At 36.0% G+C, this 20363-nt stretch overlaps 2 protein-coding genes across 2 annotated transcripts; both read right to left on the bottom strand.

Moving 5' to 3' along the window:
* On the bottom strand, positions 1-2532 carry LOC115988076. Its single transcript, XM_031111716.1, has 7 exons — positions 2228-2532; positions 1942-2028; positions 1596-1832; positions 1318-1482; positions 1161-1214; positions 917-1063; positions 1-517 (listed from the first exon to the last, which is right to left on the bottom strand). The coding sequence occupies exons 1-7, from the start codon at positions 2414-2416 to the stop codon at positions 155-157; spliced, it is 1242 nt and encodes a 413-aa protein (XP_030967576.1). The 5' UTR covers positions 2417-2532; the 3' UTR covers positions 1-154.
* A 14485-nt stretch (positions 2533-17017) lies between these two features.
* LOC115984856 lies at positions 17018-20092 on the bottom strand. The gene is made up of 6 exons (XM_031107850.1): positions 19918-20092; positions 18976-19055; positions 18179-18343; positions 18021-18074; positions 17776-17922; positions 17018-17380 (listed from the first exon to the last, which is right to left on the bottom strand). Exons 1-6 carry the CDS (start codon positions 20090-20092, stop codon positions 17018-17020), a joined length of 984 nt encoding a protein of 327 aa, XP_030963710.1.
* Between the last annotated feature and the right edge of the window lie 271 nt (positions 20093-20363).

Below are 20363 nucleotides of genomic sequence, written 5' to 3'. Positions count from 1 at the left end.
TAGAATAACTTTTTATATATTAATGAATCAGAGAGTTTTATATGACATATGGCTTGTAGGTACAGTTGGTGTGACATGGAAAGGAGAAGAAAATAATTCCCCTCTTATTATATTTCCCTCTTTCTTCTTTATTTTGAAACGATAATCTAAATGATCATGGACATTTGGGGTTTCTACCCGGACCACCAAAATAAAAGAGGCCTCCATAATTTATGATATTATAGCATTCAGGTTTTGTCATGAATGTCGTAGCGTTCCGGGGACCCCTGAGAATTTGTAAAGCATCAATGACTTGGAGATTTTTGAAGAAACTAGCCTTGCCAGACCCTTCGTCTGCGAAATGGCCACTGCCCATTTGTGTTGTGGTGTGCTGCCCTCCTGAATTATAATTTAGGACCTCTCCTCCCCAATCAACTCTTGCAGCACCATTAGATAGGATCGAGAATATGGAAGATGGCCAATATCCAAAGACTCTGTTGTTAATATTCATCCACCAGTTTCCCCCTCCATTAATGTCCTACCTCATTGCACATGTCATGCAAATCAGTTTGTAACATTTTGAATGATAAATAAAGGTATAAAGACTAATGGAAGAGAAAACAAATGAATCTTTTTTTGTAGAACAATAGCTTAAATTCACCGTCTTAAAATATAAATTAGGTAAAAAGAAATTTCGCATAGAAAAAAAAAACTTTAAATTTAAAAAGTTGTATATAAAAATATATAAACTGGGAAAAAATAATTTAAAAAATACACTGTTTTAACTAAAATTAGAAGAATTTCAAACATATCAATAACATTTGTTACTCTGAATTTTTCTTGAGGAAAAAAAAAGTACATATGATATGATCATATATGTCTATCCAAAAATTATAATTATTTAATAAAGTTATTAAATTGAAATGTTGTACTATACCTTTGAAACATAGAACTTGAGTGCATATTGGTTACCATTATACTTGGAATAAGGGGTGACAGTTGCACCCATCGCAATCTGTTTGTCAACTTGAACAAAGCCAGGGCACAACAAATTGTAGCAACCTGTGCTTTGATATGCATCATCCTGTAGCCATGATTTAAAAAAAGACGCTTTCAAAAAAGAAGTAGTATATGTAAACATGGCTAGTGCTGGCAGGGAAGTCAAATATTAAAACACGTACTGTCCAATATAGGAAGAGTCTAGTGTTTTTATCTCCATATAGCTTTTCGTTAACCTGGTTTTCCACAAAATAATTTTGTAAAAAAAATGAAAAATTATTAGTAATTAATTATTTAGCATGCGCCTAAAAGAAAAGATGATGAAGAAATTATATATACCGTCGCGCCGGCTTCAATGGTATCAAGATCTGTTTCATATGCACCATTTACCAACCAGAATTGAGATAAGCTAAACTCATTTGCTTCCTGGACATAGGGGTTCCACAGGTTCATGTCTGCCGTCAATCCATAAAACTTAACTCCATTCTCACTAAGAATTGCATGCTAGAAACTCAACCAGAAAAATCAAGGTTGTGAATGTCGATTTGCATCCTTCATTATAGTAGACACCATTGAGCTCAAACCTATTAATAATATTGGTTAAAAATAAGTTGTACCTCATGGGGAGGTCGAGATGACTGAGCATTAGGGATGGTATGGTATTTTTTCCTTCCAAAATTTGCTACAGAGCCTGCCCTTAATAAATCTTCTTCTTTAGTTCTTCTTATGGGAATAGTTCCTTCTGGGCACCTTCCATTCAAGTGCCATGGCTGAGCAAATTCGGGCTCGGAGTTTGAAGAGACGTCATTGATTTCATCAAATGAAAACCCTTTTGGATAAGAACTTGGTCTCATCTATTGCATTTGGCATAGATACCAATGCAAACCCAGTCCATACCATACGTACAATAAGTATCAAATTATTCGTGATACCAAATGAAATTTAGTTAATTAAACTAGTTACCTGAATTGTGTGATTTTTTAACAAAGGATGATCAAAAGCTGGTTGCTTGTTGATATCTATGCAGTCGATTATATCTCCATCCGGGCTCTGTATCAGATACATTTTCTCATCACACACACATTGATATTAGTCTGAATTCTTCTTAGTGTTGTAATAAAATTACATTGCTATTGAACATGGGAGTTATGTAGACACCGTAACCCACAAAAGTGAATGACTCTTCTAAGACTAAGGAGTAGAAAATAATATATAGAACATAAACATGTTAAATGAAGTGATTAATAACCTTGATGGATTTAAGAGCGGGCTTGTTAAGGCGCTTCAAATGCTGCTGAACCTCCAGTTTTTGTTTTTTACCAAATATGGTGTTAGCGTTTCTATTTCCAGCTGATAATATTGGTATGAGAAAGAACAAGTAAAAGGTCATCTTTATTGCCCTTGACCACCTCCTCCCGTTTCCACAAGGCGGAGCCATGAGTGACTAGCTAACATTTGAATCAAGTGGCGGGTTTGCAATATTTAAACGTGAGATGTAATAGCTGTCTTTGGTTGTCCCCTTTGTAATACTTAAACGTGCATTTGTTCATCCTTTTTGACCGGTTCCATATCCTATTTATCAATATATATAAACACATACAAACTTTTATAATAAAGATCACCCTATTTTAAGTACAAACTTCCTACTAATTTCCTATTGACAACTACGATTCTTTTGTTTCTTTGTCTTTTTATAGGATTGGTCAAAATTTAAGGGAAATAATTCATCCCCTTTGAACAGTTCCACAAGCTACAAATTAAGCGGCATCCAAACTCGAGTGGTCAAAATAAGCGGTATTCAAATGCACACGAGGTTTAAATTTTGTAAAATAATTTTATTTTACAATACACCATTCATTCACATACATCAGAATGTACAAATTTAAGCATAATAGAATTTCTATTTGACTTAGAAAAGATTTCTTTGTCATATTTGTTTGAATACAAATCTCACATTTCTTTTCATTATCATGCTTATATGAAATTATACCATGCTTTGACATAAATTTCAAGTATTTGAAATTTAAATGTCCTAATCTAGCACGCCACAAATATGAAGAATCAACAATATAAGCGCAACTAGAAACTTCTTTATTAATAATACTTAGTTTATATATGCCATCAGTAGCATATCCCTTTCCTACAAATATCCCATTCTTGGACAAGTTTAACTTGTTCGATTCAAGTACATCTTTTACACTACTCTTACATAACAAATTGGCAGATACAAGATTCTTCTTGATATCAGGGACATAAAAAACATTGGTTAAGATCAACATCTTGTCGGAACTCATTTTCACTTCAATGGTACCCTTTCCAAGAACCTTTGCTTTATTGTGGTTCCTCTTCAATTTGGAGATGATGTCCGAATTGTTCTAAAGTGAGATCTTCTGACATATGCAAAAACTTCTTCCTAAAATTATTCCAACTTGGTGGGAGTTTTGCAATGATTGCTCCCACTTGGAATGATTCAAGAATATTGATTCACAAATCAAGGAGTTTATTGACCAATATCTATAACTCATGTACTTTGATTATAAAATGCTTTGAATCAAGGAGTTTATAATCAAAGTACTTTTGAAGAATAAACTTGTTCGTACTTACTTTCTCAATTTTGTACTTCGCCTCCAAAGCATTTCAAATCTTTTTCGGTGAATTCATTGATGTGTAGAGATCATAGAGAGGATCCGAAAGAGTATTGAGAATGTGCCCTCTACAAATCAGTTCATCTTCCTCCTGTCTCTTTCTTTGTGCCTTTATCTCATCAATGTCTTCATCACTTGCAGTAGGGAAAGGCATCAAATTCGGGTCCATGACATAGAAAAGTTTCAGTGCAGTAAGTAAGAATTTCATCTTATCTTTCCATCGAGAGAAATTGGTTTCATCAAAGTGATCCAATTTCACCAACTCATGATTCAACATCTTCAGTGCTGAAACATCACTTGTTCCTTCCATCATAGTAAATATTGTCTAAGATTGTTGGGGATAATACACAAAGTAATAAAAGAAGAATAAGTATAATACAAAGACAAACATAAATAGATAACTAGGAGGCACAAAATTGTTATCCTTAGACAATATTTTCCCCTACGCTTGTTGCTAAAGGGTTATCGCAAACTTTTCCCTAGGATACAACCAAGTTGTTGGGTTCTACAGATAACAATTCTAGAGAATGACTACAAGATTTCTTGTGTTTCTCTCTAACTTACTATTTTCAAGTGAACATAAGCCTCTATTTATATCCATAGGGTTATATTTCATCAAAAGACATGTATGAAGAGTTAAATGTTTCATAAAACTGTTCACAAAACACGAAACCATTTCAAACATTTAGAACAACTACTAGAAAATTTGGTAAAAAAATTAGTTTTACGAGTTTTGATCGGTCGAGAGGAATCGAGCATTGATCGAATGTTCTTTTTGACCGATCAAACAACGATCGAATCATCCAATGACTTCTGGATTATTTTCTCCATCATTTCGATCGATTGAGCAAAACATTCGATCAGTCGAATATACTGAATTTCTAATTTCACTTTGAAAATTTCAAAATTTGAATTTTCACTTTATGAAACAGTATTCTCTAAATTCAAATATCATTATTACAACCTATTCAAGTACATACCTATATATACAATAGGATACCACTTAACCCAAAAGCTTAACTTTATGGGTTTTGGCCAAATTATGTTATATTAACCACTTACTCTTATCGTGATTATCCAATGTGAGAATTTACCACTTAAAAAACTACACTACCACACTACTTACATGTGAATATTCTAATAAATCTCCTCCATTTTTCTTCCTTCAGAACTCCTTCACATCACGTCTTCTACCAAGCCACTTGTAGTTACACCTCAGGTAATCCCCGCCTTGAGCTAAAGCCTTTTTCTTAACAATCTATATGACATGCATTACCATTAAGTCTAATGTGCTCGCCAATAGAATGTCTTTACTCAACCATGTGTGAAGCTAAAATGAAAGTCTTCCTTATTAGCTTCCATCTTTGAACAATTTGACCATTGAATCAGAATTGCCCTTGTATGTGAATGTAAGAACTTATGTTTTCCATTTGCAGGGTACGCATGCTCTGTTTGAAGAAATTAAGGAGATAAACCAACAACTGATAGACGCTATGGTAGTTCTTAGTGATGAAGATACCATTCCAACTGCACCTGCAGCTGCAATTGCTGGTGGTGAAGGTACCATTGTCAAGTGCCCTTGACTTTGTGTTTTCTGGCTATGCAGTCACCTATTAAGCCCTTAAGATTGCTTGTTCCTAATTGTCCATATACTTCTCCTATATTCCTAGTCAAATTGCTAGTGGAAGCTAGGTAAGAGAACAAGCCTCTTTATTATCATTTTGAATATGCATATTTTGGAAAAGTGATATGCATTGTGCCACCTAGTTTTTACTATGCATAATCCACAATAGTTTACATCACAACTTTAAAGCAATCTTATTTTCATTCCATGTGACTACTGGCCTGGCCTGGCCTAGATCTGAGTTCCCAATTTTAGTTATTCCAAATATTTTGCAAGATACAGTCTCTCTCTCTCTCTCTCTTAAAAGCTCAACTTTCTTATTTTAGTCTCACCAATTTTTAGGTGGAATTGAGACCTATTTTTCACCATTTATCAAGTTTAATGCTCAACTATATGCAAAGAATTTAAGAATATAACAATCCAAAAAAGAAAGAAAGAAACCCAAAAATAACATAAAGAAGGTACCAGAGTAAATGCACCATATTTCTCCCATACTAATTCACTTGTAATATTTATGATTATATTCCTATGTCCATGAGAAATTAAACTGTATCCATCTCTAAACATGCAAGCATCTGTTTAATGCTTAGTACCCACTATAGTGAATGGAAAAAATGCTTTGGGATGGATAAATATGAGTTGTCATTTTAGATAGAGCTCAGAGGCATAATCTTGCCTTAGGATAAAAAACAAATGTAGGATTCTAGCAATGCACAAGATAGTGATATTTTGAGGATACAGAGTCATTGATAGTGCTGGGGAATGTATGCAATAGGTTAAAGAGTCAAACAGATAGCAATATGTGCCAATGCCAAGGTACTAGATGAGTTTGCATGATAAGATAAAACTAAATGTTATTTAACAATGAAATTAAGTGTGCGTTTGGCATTGATGAAAGTTACCAGTTTATTTTACTATTCAGTTTATTTTTTCAACTATTTATAGGCTCCACTGTACTATTTGATACTATTCATATGTCCTATTGTATTATTTCAGCTAACTTTTACCTTTATCTACAGTACTTTTAGCAAAAAGTTTTCAATTTCTGCAAAAGAAGCACAATCTGTTCTTTTGAATTTCCTTTTCAGGAATTTGCTTCGGCCTATCAAATATCAAGCAAGAGAAGCACAACCTGAGTTGTCTACTCCAATAATGTCCACTAATTTCCTTCATGGAAGCTACCAAGAGTCCTAGATTCTGTACCTCAAACATGGGCAGTAGCCAATTCTATTGAGGCATTAAATGAGCAATTGGTGAGATTAGTGTTCCACAAGACGTCCGTAGGGGCTGGAAGATGGCCAAGCCTTTAGGTGCTCTCAATATGATACAGGGGCAGATTTTTAGTGGTCTCATTCCCATAAGACCACTAAAAATCCATCTTGTGTTGTCCTCACATTATCCATGAGGGCCAACTACCGCAAGTCTAGAAGTTGGAGTCGATCCGTACAGCTTGCAAGCTCTTTTGTTAATGCATCCCAAAAGGGTAAAAGGAACTCAGCATCTCTCAAGCAAGATCAACTAGCTCAAACTTGGTTTTCTTTAGCTTGCCTCAATAGGTGTTTCCTTTGGGTCTTCCTTAAAAAAAGCTTTATTTCACCTTCGGGTAGTCTAGGTGGTTCCTTCAGGTCTTCCTAAATGAAATCCTCTATACCCCAAGTATCCTGGGATGTCTTTGGGTTTCTTGATATGTGAATCCTCACACCCTTCAGTTAAAAATCTCACCAAGTTGTGAAAGTGATTGAAAGACAATGGAAAACGCCACACTGGGGAAGCTTTTTTTGCACTGTCTCTCCCTTTTGAATGGACTTCTAAACAATCATCTTGAGCTTTAGCAAGAGGCATAGTCACAATTTCTTGGCAAGATCATTAGACGATCTTGCAAACTGCTTGAAGCATTCCCTTAAAGTTTGACTTCCACATTTATTAAGATTAATAAATGGAACACATTGGAATCAAACTCTCAATCCCCTAGTGGAGTCGCTATTGTGAGTGTAAGCACTTGCGACGGGTCATACTTATTGGATTGGGTGAATATGCCTTGGCCTAGGGTGGACCATGGTGGAGAAATGGAGTCAGCACCAAAATTAGGTCTAGGAACCATAAATATAGCATCCTTCATGGAAGGACTAGTCTTTTACTAAAGCATGTGTCTGGACTTTAGGTATGAGAATGAGAAGGTGTTAGGCACCTAACCCCACCTGACCCATGGGTCGGCTTCCACTCATTATGTTCCAAATCTTAATCTTATTAAAGGTAGGTTTAATACGTTATTCTAACTCTCACACACACTCTAGCATGCATCTAAGACATACAAACATGGCATAGTCATCCCAAACCTAACCACTCATCTATCATAGCATTTAAACACATATCTCCAAAGGCAGATACATCATATGGCAAATCAAACAAGCATTTTATGACATCCAAACATTAAAGGAATAGCATTCAATCCAAGCATATTCATGTTCCTCAACCATATCTTACTCGTCAAATAAATAAATGCATGTCCATGTGATTATGTATGACTTACCTCACTTACCTCACTGCATCACTACACCTATACATCAATGCATGTTCATATTTATGTGCATGTTCATGGTATTCAAACAATCTAAAACCCTAATAAGCATCAAAGAGATGAAACAAGAAAACTAAAACAAAACAGAGAGGAAAAGGCTTAAAGATACAGAAGCTAGGTTAAAATAAAGGCTAAAACATGCAAACAGGACGAAAGAAAAAAAAAAAACAGAAATGGAATTAGACTTTTTTGGCTTGAGTATGCATGCGCATACCAACTGTGTGCGTATGCATACTTGTACTTTACGAGTTTGCGTATGCATGCAAGTTGCATGCGCATGCATACACACCCGAAACCCTAAACCCAAAAAATCATAGTAGAAAACAAAGAAAACACAACAGAAACAAGGAAACTAAAAACATAGTATTCTTTTAACAAAACACAAAATAAACTAAGACTAGACAGATACATTAAAGCTTTAAAACATGTAAACAAACAAGGGAATCAAAGAAAATCTAAGAAAAGTGAAGAGCCAAAGATAGAACCTTTACCTCAACACAAAAACTCTCTAGAACTTGATTTTGACCATTCCCTTTAGTCAATCTAGTTAAAAATAATTCAAAAATGTGTTAGTAAACTTATAACTCAAAGATCAAAACCAGAAAAGGTCCCGATCAAATAAAATTTGACCTGAGGATGTTTTGTGAAAACTCCCCTCTTTGATTCACTAATTTCTAGTGAATCTTATGTGATTTACCACTGGAGTTCATCCCCCCCTTTGAAAAAGTACCATTTATGGCTTTATATAGTAAAAAAAAAAAGGTTTGGAGCGGCTCCCAAACGATATGGGATTCGTTGCAAACCAAGTTTTAAGGTAGAAAACCTTTTCTTTATGGTTTTTGGAACCCTAGCATGTGCACGCATGCACGTGTATGCGTATGCATGCATGAAGTATGCACACGTAAATCTTAAGCATGTGTGCGCATAAGTGGGAATGCGCACACATGCCCTAGGGTTTTGTGGCCTTTCTTTTCCAAAAATAGTTTATTTGATTAAAAAATAAGTCATCTTTTCCATAAACACTTTTCTCAAGTCAATTTTCATCTAATCGGTTCCTAAACCAACCTTGAGATTTAGAATTCTTACATCATTGGGGATTAGGGGCTTGAGTTGTAAGGGGTACAAAATGCTGTGTCTACACCAAACACGAAACTCTGTTGGAATTTGCATTGAAAATGGGGCAATTTTGTTGCTGTATTCTCACAATGAAAGCTTTGTGAGGATAGCGTTTTGTGTACTATAACACACCAGAGGTGAAATCCTGCTAGATTTTTGTCATGAAAATAAGGTGAGATGCTACCGGATTTTCGTTAAGGAAATTTGGAAATAATTCCAAAAGTTCTAGTAAAGCATTTATAGAGACCACACCCTTTCCAAAATTAAACCTCGAAGCCCAATTCTTTTAAAGCCCTGAGAGCTAATGCCAATAGCTTGTTTTAATTGCCAATGTTCGAAAGTTAAGATTTTACCAAAATAAAGGACTGTCTCTGAGCAGGCGTTGTGGGGTGCCTAACACCTTCCCCACACGTAATTAGACTTCCAAACTCAAGAATCAAGATTTTTTACCCATCCGTATTAGATTAGGAAAAATGACATTTTTCTTAGCCTAGGATTGGTAATAAAATCAATAGAGTTAGGTGACTAATCACACCTTAGAAAAAACCCAATGATTGGTGGCGACTTCACTTACCTTTGGTAATTATAAGTTAAAATTGACTCAATTCAAGTCACACACTAGAGGTACCTTTTTCACCCTCATTTCACAGCACCCGAGCTCAAAACCTGCATAAGGCACGAGCGTTGCCACGATGGGTGGTCGGCCGCCACGAGGCATCGACAAACTGGCAACTCTACTGGGGATACTTAGAGAGTTTATCCTTTAGAACTTTTGATAAAATTTTAATCTTTGGACATTGGCTTTAAAACAATATTGAAATTGGCATTAGCCTTCGGGGCTTTCTTTTTGAAAAATGTCTTCGCTATATCTTTAGTAAATTATTTTCAAAAGACAAAAAACATTTTACAAAAATATTTTTAAATGGTTTTTAAAACCAGTTTTGAGGTATTTTTGTATGTGTGAAGCTTTCCTACTTTTGTAACCATGCTTTATAGCTTTCCTTCATATATGCGAACTTAGGGCAGTAAGGTTTGATTTTTGCTACCCTTTTGTTTGTTTATATGTCTGTTGTGCATGGAATGTCTTTCCCCTTTCATTTCAAAATGCATGATATCACCCCTCATTTTGAGTCAGACCCGGGCTCAACGCTTTAAGGTTTCCACCTAACGCGTAAACCATAGATAGTTACTAGGCCCCGACTTGTAGGCACTTCTGGGTCCACGGGTGGATAGGAGTAGTTGAAAAGGCCCCCCTTGATCTGCTGTATCCCATAACTTCTTTGAAGGGAAGGCTTAGATAATCAAGGTCCCCTTTAAGATTAGGACCAACTCACCAGTTAAGTTATATCTCATATAGTTGTCCTAGAGTAAGTCAAATGATCGAGAGGACTAGCAAGTGCCAAGACGATTGAACATCCAAGCCTAGGGTAGGATATCCTTGTTAGGATTTCTTTCAAAATAAGTCGAGGGGAAAGTGTCCGTTTACCTTTTCCAGGTTATGCATTCTCGCTTGCATTGGAAGGTGGTGCTCTACTACAGTTTCTTTCCATCCCACTTGCAAATTATTTGTGACCAACCCTTAAGGAAAAGCAACTACATTACTTGCACATTAGATCATACCTAGACCCTAAGGGTTTCCAACCCTACAAGGGTATGCATGCATACACTAATAGCTCCGTCATGTAAATGTGTGTAGATAAAATTGGTGACAAGTAGTCAGAACTTCACATCAAGGAGGACATTGCTAGAAGTTCAAGATCTTTTTCAAGAAAGCTGGGCCACCAAGAATGAAGCCTCTGCATTTTGTAAACTATAATTTCTTTGTATTCACCTTAGGGAATTGCTTTCCAACGAACACATACAGAGAATACTAGGCAGTAGGCACTCACTAACATAATATCAGCACCTTACCCTTTGCCTGGTGATGTTCACGTGTACACGCGCTGCTTTTTGAGTCCATGCGTCAATACTGACTCAATGTTTAGTCGATCTAAGACAACTTTAGTCCCCAAAAATTCCCAAAATTACATTTTGGTGCCAAATCTTTCTAAAATTGTAGTTAAGCTCTCCATCTTTTCAAAAATTACAAAGAGGCTCCTAAACCCTTAGGAAGTTGTTTGAAGTCAGTCAAACAACTTTAAGGTCTTTTAATCTACACTTTTTGCTTGTCTTCATTTAAGTTATTTGCTTTGCAACTCGTGTGATGTTTATGCTTATGGCTTCGTGCTTACCTTTTGATGAGTTAATCATGTGCAAAGCTTGAGTGCTTTATAGCTTTTAATATATTTGTTTGTGCTTCTTGCCATCTTTGTGTGTTTGGATCTATGTGTTCATGTGCTTAAAACCTTGTTTGGATGCTATGCCTAGTGCTTTATAGCTTTATATCTCTTGTTTATGCCTCTTTCTTGTGTGACTTTTGGATGGGGTGTAGATCTAGATCTAGTCATCTAAGCCTACGCTCATACACCCATTTTTCAATAAAGGGTTTGGATTATTTCCTCTATGCATGTTGGTGCTTTGTTTCCCCTTTTTTCATGTGTTTATGTTTAGATCCATGCTTGTATGCTTAGATCTAATTTCTTGCGTCCTTGCCATGCTTCCTATGTCTTGTTTTCCTTTTGGGTTTATGCTTGTTGGTCTTTGGGGCTTTCTTGTTTGTTTGGTTGTATCTATTCCCCTTTTACGGCTTGTTTGGATGCAACCATGTGTGAGGATACATCTTTATGATGTTTGGCTTGCTTGCCACTTGCCTTTTTCCTCCTTTGTTAGTTTGCATGTTAGGGTTTCTCGTGTTAGCCTCTTTATGTGCCTTAGAACATGCGTACCTCTTCCCTTTGTGTGATAACATGCTTGCTATGCTTGCTTTATGCCATCTTGTTAGGCTTTCTATGCTTCTTTGCATCTTTACATCCTTACTTATATGTTCATGAATGTGTCTTTATATGCTTGTTTGTGTCGTCAAGCTTAGTTCCTACATATAATCTCGTGTGGGTTTGCACCCGTCTTTTGTACAAGAGATCTTAAGTCCCTTTTAGGAACTTTGCTTGATGGCACGCGTGTCGTCCATACTTCAATGGAATGGAACTATGGACACCAATCCAAACCTACATTTGTCCTTCTAGGACACTCTCTTTTGTGTGATAATATGATTGTTTGATAATGTGGTTTCCAAACCTATGAGAGTTGTAATCTTGGGTAAAGGATTTGGGCCCCCAATTCATTTATTAATGGGCTTCCTAACAGTCCTACGGGTAGGGCTCCAAACACCAACTAGATAGTCCAAATTGTATATTTTTTGTGAACTTTTGGACCTATAAACCTTACCCTCTGGTAGTTCTTCTTCTTCCCTCTTTGCTCACACTACCTCTCTATGTGTTTTCACTCTTTTCCCAGTATTTCCCCCCTTTTTTCATGTTTCCAACCAACCCTTCTTGTTTGCCTTCCCTTCCCTTGTATAATCTCTCCTTAGTGGGGTACTAATCATTATTGTTTCACCAGTTTTCATGCATCTCCACTTTTTCTAGAATCCTAAGGAATCATCATGCCTTCTGAGGATTCTCTTGAAACTTGTTCCAGATGCCAAATAGCATTTGGTAGCGAGTTCCCCAAAGGCACTAACAACTCTCAGCAACTGACTTTAGTTTAATCATTTCTTCATCGATTTCCCACCACCTCATCAATCAGTAGTAGGCTAAGCACTATAGGAGTCCCCCGAACGATAATTTCTATGTCCCAATGCACATGTTGCCAGGCTGAGCTCACTCCAACCGAGTTGGAGGTCCACTTCCATCTTATGGGCTAGTTTTGGCTACTCAGGCCGATCTTGGGCCTAAGTTAAATAGGTCAGTACTGATTTTTTGGGCCCAAACCCCTCCACAGATAACATGCTTGTTTCCCCCTTTATGTGTGTTCTTTGTTTCTTTGTGTTAGGACATATGTGTTTCACTTGTTAAGAACATATGTCATTCTTTTATGTAATTGGCTAATCCTTTGACAAAACACACTTTACTTGTTTTTGGGTAGATCTAGGATATGTTTAATACTTCAAGAAACGTGTTGTTCAAGTCTAGAATTAAAGCCATGAAGATTGGACCAAGAAACGAGTGAAGAAAAACTGTTCATTAAAGCTGGACAGATAGCTCGATAATTGCTCGACACCTCTCGACAGCTGCGGACAGATAGCTCGACACCTCTCGATAGCTGGTAGATTGATCGAGAAAGCTTCTGTCTACTCGACAGCTCCACGATAGCTTCTTGATAGCTGTAACTGTCGAGGTTTAAAGCTCGACACCTCCTCGACACTTCCCGATCGATCGAGGTTACGGGAATTCAGATTTCCAGATTTGATTTTTGGGCCAGGCTTATATATTTGTGTAGGGTTTCTTTTCTCACGATCCTAGACCTATATAAGGCTTATTTTAGAGGCCGTCACAAAAAAGAATACAACGAGAACATATGCAAAAGATGACCAATGCCTTATTCTCTCTGAAAGAAGCTACTGTGTCTTTGCGCCTTAGGGTTTTGTAACCATGTGCTTCTTGATCTTCATTGTTGATGAAGTGAAGAACTTTGCAGCCAACAATCTTCTTCTAGTTGATGATTGAAGTCGCGTACTGGGATTCGTGCAATTGGTTAGTCACGTACTTAGGATTCGTGTATCAAAGGGTGGCGTTCATATATTGAAGAGTTCAGAGGTTCTGAAGCGGTAGAAGGTTTCTGTTGTGAGTTCATCTATGAAGATTGTAGAGTCTAGGGACAAAGGTTTTGTACTAGATCTGAAACTTCCCTTTTCTATAGTGGATTACTTTTCGGGAAGGTTTCCCCCCAGGTTTTTTACTGTGAAACTAGTCTGTTTCATTGGTTTTCCTAGGTCATCATATCTTGTCTTATTTATTTTTCCCCTACATGATTTTGACATGATATTGATGTTTGTTTGTTTTTACAATTTTTATTCATAATAAATCTAATTAACAACTTGGGTATAAAACTTGTTAATTCTATCAACTGGGGTCTAAATTTCTGTACACTTTGTTATCTCTTTTGCTTGTCTAGTGGCTTTGTGTTTCCTTTGTTGAAGCGAGGGTGCAACTTCTAAGAAGGGCAAAAAAGGAAGCAAGAAGACGCAAGCCCAAAAAGGGCAATGTTCAGTAGATTAGGAGGCTTAGTCTCTCCATGTAGTTATCTATTTCCCTCTCTCAACCTTTTTCATTAGAACCATATATCTAGGGTAGGGTTGCTCTCTTTGTATCTTGCTTGGGTCACATTCCTAGAGTATGGCAATGTCTATTTTATCTTTCCAATACCTTGTTGGGCTATACCCTTTGGATGTTGGCATGTATGCTTTATCTTTCTTGTACCTTGCTTGGGCCACGTTCCTTGAGTATAGCATTGTCTAATTTACATTTCCCATACCTTGCTGGGCATACCCTTGGAGCGTTGGCAATGTCTGGTTTGGATCCTTACCAATGTTCTGAATACTGTTTCGGAACCCGTTTCAATTTGTTAATCGGAACGGAATATTTCAGTACCGGTCTATTTCGGTATGCCATTTCGGGTTATAGCTATTTTTTATATATTGTAGGTCATTCATCAAAATCCATATAAAATTTTAAGAATTTTATAATTATAAATTCATATTTCAACTAATATGTCAAACTTATTGAGCCCAAATCCCAGATATCACTCAATAATAATAATAATAATAATAATAGCACACCAAATGCGAAACTCTACCGAATTTTTGCCATGAAAATGGGGCACCTTTGTTGCGGTATTCTTACAGTGAAAGCTTAGGGAGGATAGTGTTTTGTGTGAAATAATGCACAAGAGGTGAAATGTTGCTAGATTTTCCCCATGAAAATAAGGCGAGATGTTGCTAGATTTTCGTCGTGGATATTTGGAAATAATTCCAAATGTACTAGTAAAACATTGATAGAGATCACACCCTTCCAAAATCAAACCTCAAAGCCCAACTCTTTGAAGCCTCGTGAGCTAATGCCAATAACTTGTTTTAATTGCCAATGTCTGAAAATTAAGATTTTACAAACACAAAGGATTGTCTCCGGATAGGCGTTGCGGGGTGCCTAACACCTTCCCTACATGTAATCGGATTTTTGAACTCAAGAATCAAGATTTTTTACTCGTCCGTATTAGATTAGTAAAAACAACTTCTTCTTAGCCTAGGATTGGTAATAAAATCAAATAGAGTCAGGTGACCAATCATACCTTAGAAAAAATCCAATGATTGGTGGCGACTTCACTTACCTTTGTTAATTATAGGTTAAAATTGACTCAATTCAAGTCACATACTAGAGGTACCCTTTTCACCCTCATTTCACAGCACCTGAGCTTAAACTTTCATACATAAGGGATTGATTGTCACCGCAATGGGTGGTCGGCCACTATAGGGCATTAACACCACGGATTTTGGGGGAACCCTGGAAGACTTGCCAAGGGTGCTTACACCCACATGAACGTGGGTAGTCAGCATTAAAACAACTTCCCATAAATAACATGGGTAACAGCTCACCTGAGAGACAAGCAAAAGCGTAACGGACGGACCAACATGCAGAAGGACATTAAATCCTACAATGCCCCAACATTTTTTCCCAACGGATACAAAACCATTAAGGTTAGCATTTATCCCCATAATGAGGGACAGAGGCCTATAAAAAGGCACAAACAACCAAAACAAAGGTACACAACCGTTTTGCAACATACGCACTACAATTCTCTAGCCAAATAGCAATTCCTCTATACAGTTAAGCTTTGATCTTATTGACTAGCTCGTTGAAGGCCCTTTGGCACACACCACAACGTATTCTTTGAGAACCCTATCCTTTTTTGCAGGATCTCATGGCTGATGTGTTAATGTCATCCATCCATATAGATAAGGAGTTCAACTGAGGATTTTTTTGCATCATCAATAACAATGAATTTTGAAACTAGAAAACTAAAGTGAAGGTTCAGATAAACATCTTGTAAATATCCTTGAAAATTCCCAATTTCCTTAGTCTTTCACTAGAATCCATCTAGTGATGATCTTGAAGATGAACTTTCATAAATAAGGGATGCTAGTGAAGAAGGTGGAGTGGAAGCTCATCTAGAACTTTATTCATTTGCTTATCTTCATTAAATAAATGGAAAAAAAAATGATATTTTTCTTCTTTTTGGGTGCTCCAATTCCATACGCATTCTTCATCAAATTCCACATCCCAATTGATTTATGGTACTTGAATTTCACAACTTATAACCTTTAGAGCTTGGATCATACCTATAAACACATACTTCTCACTATGGTTATCTAGCTTGGACCTTTCTTGATCCGGTACATGCATATATGCAATGCTCCCAAACAAACATAAGTGAGAAATTGTAGGATTCTTTGAGCTCCAAGCTTGCTATGTGGTGTTCTTCCTCGTACAATCCTTATGTGAGACTAGAATTAGTCAAATAGACTGCATGAGCGGGTTCATCCAAAACTTCTTTGGACATTCTCATGCTCTTTAACATTCTTTTGGTCATGTTACCACTTACCACTATCTACCATACATGTTGGGATTTGAGAAACACCAATGAAAATATTCCAATATAAACAAATAAAAAAAATTGGTAACCCATGAAAATTAAAAATGTTGCCATCTAGTTGGAAAAATGTCGTTCTCACCACGAATCTACTAGCTTTGATACCATGTTTTTGAAGTTGGTGGGTCTTTACACAATCGCATTCCCAAACACTAATACACCACATATAATGGAAGAGACACACACTCTCAAAGCACACCAAGGAAGGTAGAATGAATGGGGAAGAGGAAGATAACTTGTTGTTTGGAACGGAGGAAAGCATGCGTATGTATACTATACCATACAATCTTAACTTCCACTATATTAAATTACATAATTCCAAATTTTAACTACTCCATGGAATAACTTTTTTATATATTAATGAATCGGAGAGTTTTATATGACATATGGCTTGTAGGTACATTTGGTGTGACATGGAAAGGAGAAGAAAATAATTCCCCTCTTATTATATTTCCCTCTTTCTTCTTTATTTTGAAACAATAATCTAAAAGATCATGGACAATTGGGGTTTCTACCCAGACCGCCAAAATAAAAGAAGCCTCCATAATCTATGATATTATAGCAATTGGGTTTCGTCATGAATGTTGTAGGGTCCCGGGGAGCCCTTTGAATTTGTTTACCATCAATGACATTGAGATGTTTGAAGAAACTAGCCTTGCCGGGCCCTTCTTCTGCGAAATGGCCATTGCCCATTTGTGTTGTGGTGTGCTGCCCCCTTGAATTATAATTTATGACCTCTCCTCCCCATCTAACTCTTAAAGCACTATCAGACAGGATCGAGAATATGGAAGATGGCCAATATCCAAAGACTCTGTGGTTAATATTCATCCACCAGTCTCCCCCTCCATTAACGTCCTACCTCATTGCACATGTCATGCAAATCAATTTGTAATATTTTGAATGATAAATAAAGGTGTAAAGACTAATGAAAGAGAAAACAAATGAATCTTTTTGTGTAGAACAACAGCTTAAATTCACCGTCTTAAAATATAAATTAGGTAAAAAGAAATTTCACATAGAAAAAAAAAACTTTAAATTTAAAAAGTTGTATATAAAAATACATAAACCAGGAAAAAATAATTTAAAACATACACTGTTTTAACTAAAATTAGAAGAATTTCAAACATATCAATAACATTTGTTACTCTGAATTTTTCTTGAGGAAAAAAGTACATATGATATGATCATATATGTCTATCCAAAAATTAGAATTATTTAATAAAGTAATTAATTGAAATGTTGTACTATACCTTCCAAACATAGAACTTGAGTGCATATTGCTTACCATCATACTTGGAATAAGGGGTGACAGTTGCACCCATCGCAATCTGTTTGTCAACTTGAACAAAGCCAGGGCGCAACAGATTGTAGCAACCTGTACTTTGATATGCATCATCCTGTGAGCCATGATTAAAAAAAAGACGCTTTCAAAAAAGAAATAGTATATATAAACATGGCTAGTGCTGGCAGGGAAGTCAAATATTTAAACACGTACAGTCCAAGATATGAAAAGTCTAGTGTTTTTATCTTGATATAGACTTTCGTAAACCTGGTTTTCCACACAAAATTATTTTGTAAGAAAATGAAAAATTATTAGTAGTTAATTATCTAGAATGTGACTAAAAGAAAAGATGATGATGAAATTATATATACCATCGCGTCGGCTTCAATGGAATCAAGATCGTGACCATATTCACCATTTATCAACCAGAATTGAGATAAGCTAAATTCATTTCTTTCCTGGGTATAGGGGTTCCATAGGTTCATGTTTGCCGTCATTCCATAATACTTATCTCCAACCTCACCATACGTTGCATGCTAGAAACTCAACAAGAAAAATAAAGGTTATGAATGTCGATTTGTGTCCTTCATTATAGTAGATACCATTGAGCTCAAACCTATTAATAATATTGGTTAAAAATTAAGTTGTACCTCATGGAAATTATTTGGATCGTTATTACTCTGAGCATGAGGGATGGTATGGTATTTTTTCCTTCCAAAATTTGCTACAGAGCCTGCCCTTAATAAATCTTCTTCTTTAGTTCTTCTTATGGGAATAGTTCCTTCTGGGCACCTTCCATTCAAGTGCCATGGCTGAGTAAATTCGGGCTCGGAGTTTGAATGGACGCCATTGATTTCATCAAACCAAAACCCTTCTGGGTAAGAACTTGGTCTCATCTATTGCATTTGGCATAGATACCAATGCAAACCCGGTCCATGCCATACGTACAATAAGTATCAAATTATTCGTGATACGAAATGAAATTTAGTTAATTAAACTAGTTACCTGAATTGTGTGATTTTTTAACAAAGGATGATCAAAAGCTAGCTACTTGTTGATATCTATGCAGTCGATTATATCTCCATCCGGGCTCTGTATCAGATACATTTTCTCATTACACACACATTGATATTAGTCTAAATTCTTCTTAGTGTTGTAATAAAATTACATTGCTATTGTACATGGGAGTCATGTAGACACCATAACCCACAAACGTGTATGACACTTGTAAGACTAAAGCAGAAAATACTATATAGAACACAAACATGTTAAATGAAGTGATTAATAACCTTGATGGATTTAAGAGCGGGCTTGTTAAGGCACTTTAATTGCTGCTGAACCTCTAGTTTTTGTTTTTTACCAAATATGGTGTTAGTGTTTCTATTTCCAGCTGATGACATTGGTATGAGAAAGAACAAGTAAAAGGTCATCTTTACTGCCCTCGACCACCTCCTCTCGTTTCCGCAAGGCGGAGCCATGAGTGACTAGCTAATAGCTATCTTTGGTTGTCCCCTTTGTAATACTTAAACGTGCATTTGTTCATCCTCTTTGAACGGTTTCATACCCTATTTATCAATATATATATATATATATACACATACAGAATTTTATAATAAAGATCACCCTATTTTAAGTACAAACTTCCTAATGACAACTTCGATTCTTTTGTTTCTTTGTCTTTTTATAGGATTGGTCAAAATTTAAGGGAAATAATTCATCCTCTTTGAACAGTTCCACAAGCTACAAATTATGTGGCATCCAAACTCAAGTGGTCAAAATAAGTGGTACTCAAACGCACACGTGGTTTAAATTTTGTAAAATAATTTTATTTTATAATACACCATTCAATTCACATACATCAGAATGTACAAGTTTAAGCATAATAGAATTTTTATTTGACTTAGAAAAGATTTCTTTGTCATCTTTGTTTGAATACAAATCTCACATTTCTTTTCATCTTCATGCTTAATTGAAATCATACCATGCTTTGACATAAATTTCAAGTATTTGAAATTTAATTGTCCTAATCTAGCACACCACAAATATGAAGAATCAACAATATAAGCACAACTATAAACTTCTTTATTAATAATACTTAGTTTATATATGCCATCAGTAGCATATCCATTTCCTACAAATATCCCATTCTTGGACAAGTTTAACTTGTTCAATTCAAGTACAACTTTTACACTACTCTTACATAACAAATTGGCAGATACAAGATTCTTCTTGATATCAGGGACATAAAAAACATTGGTTAAGATCAGCATCTTGTCAGAACTCATTTTCGCTTCAATGGTACCCTTTCCAAGAACTTTTGCTTTATTGTGGTTCCTCTTCAATTTGGAGATGATGTCCGAATTGTTCTAAAGTGAGATCTTCTAACATATGCAAAAACTTCTTCCTAAAATTATTCCAACTTGGTGGGAGTTTTGCAATGATTGTTCCCACTTGAAATGATTCAAGAATATTGATTCACAAATCACGGAGTTTATTGACCAATATCTATAACTCATGCACTTGATCCAAAACTGAGATATTATCAAGCACTTTATA

Source organism: Quercus lobata, chromosome 4 (genome assembly GCF_001633185.2).
Source record: "Quercus lobata isolate SW786 chromosome 4, ValleyOak3.0 Primary Assembly, whole genome shotgun sequence".
Classification (NCBI taxonomy): Eukaryota; Viridiplantae; Streptophyta; class Magnoliopsida; order Fagales; family Fagaceae; genus Quercus; species Quercus lobata.
The sequence above is the reverse complement of the archived record's forward strand: the minus strand, read 5'-3'. Positions and strand labels throughout refer to the sequence as shown.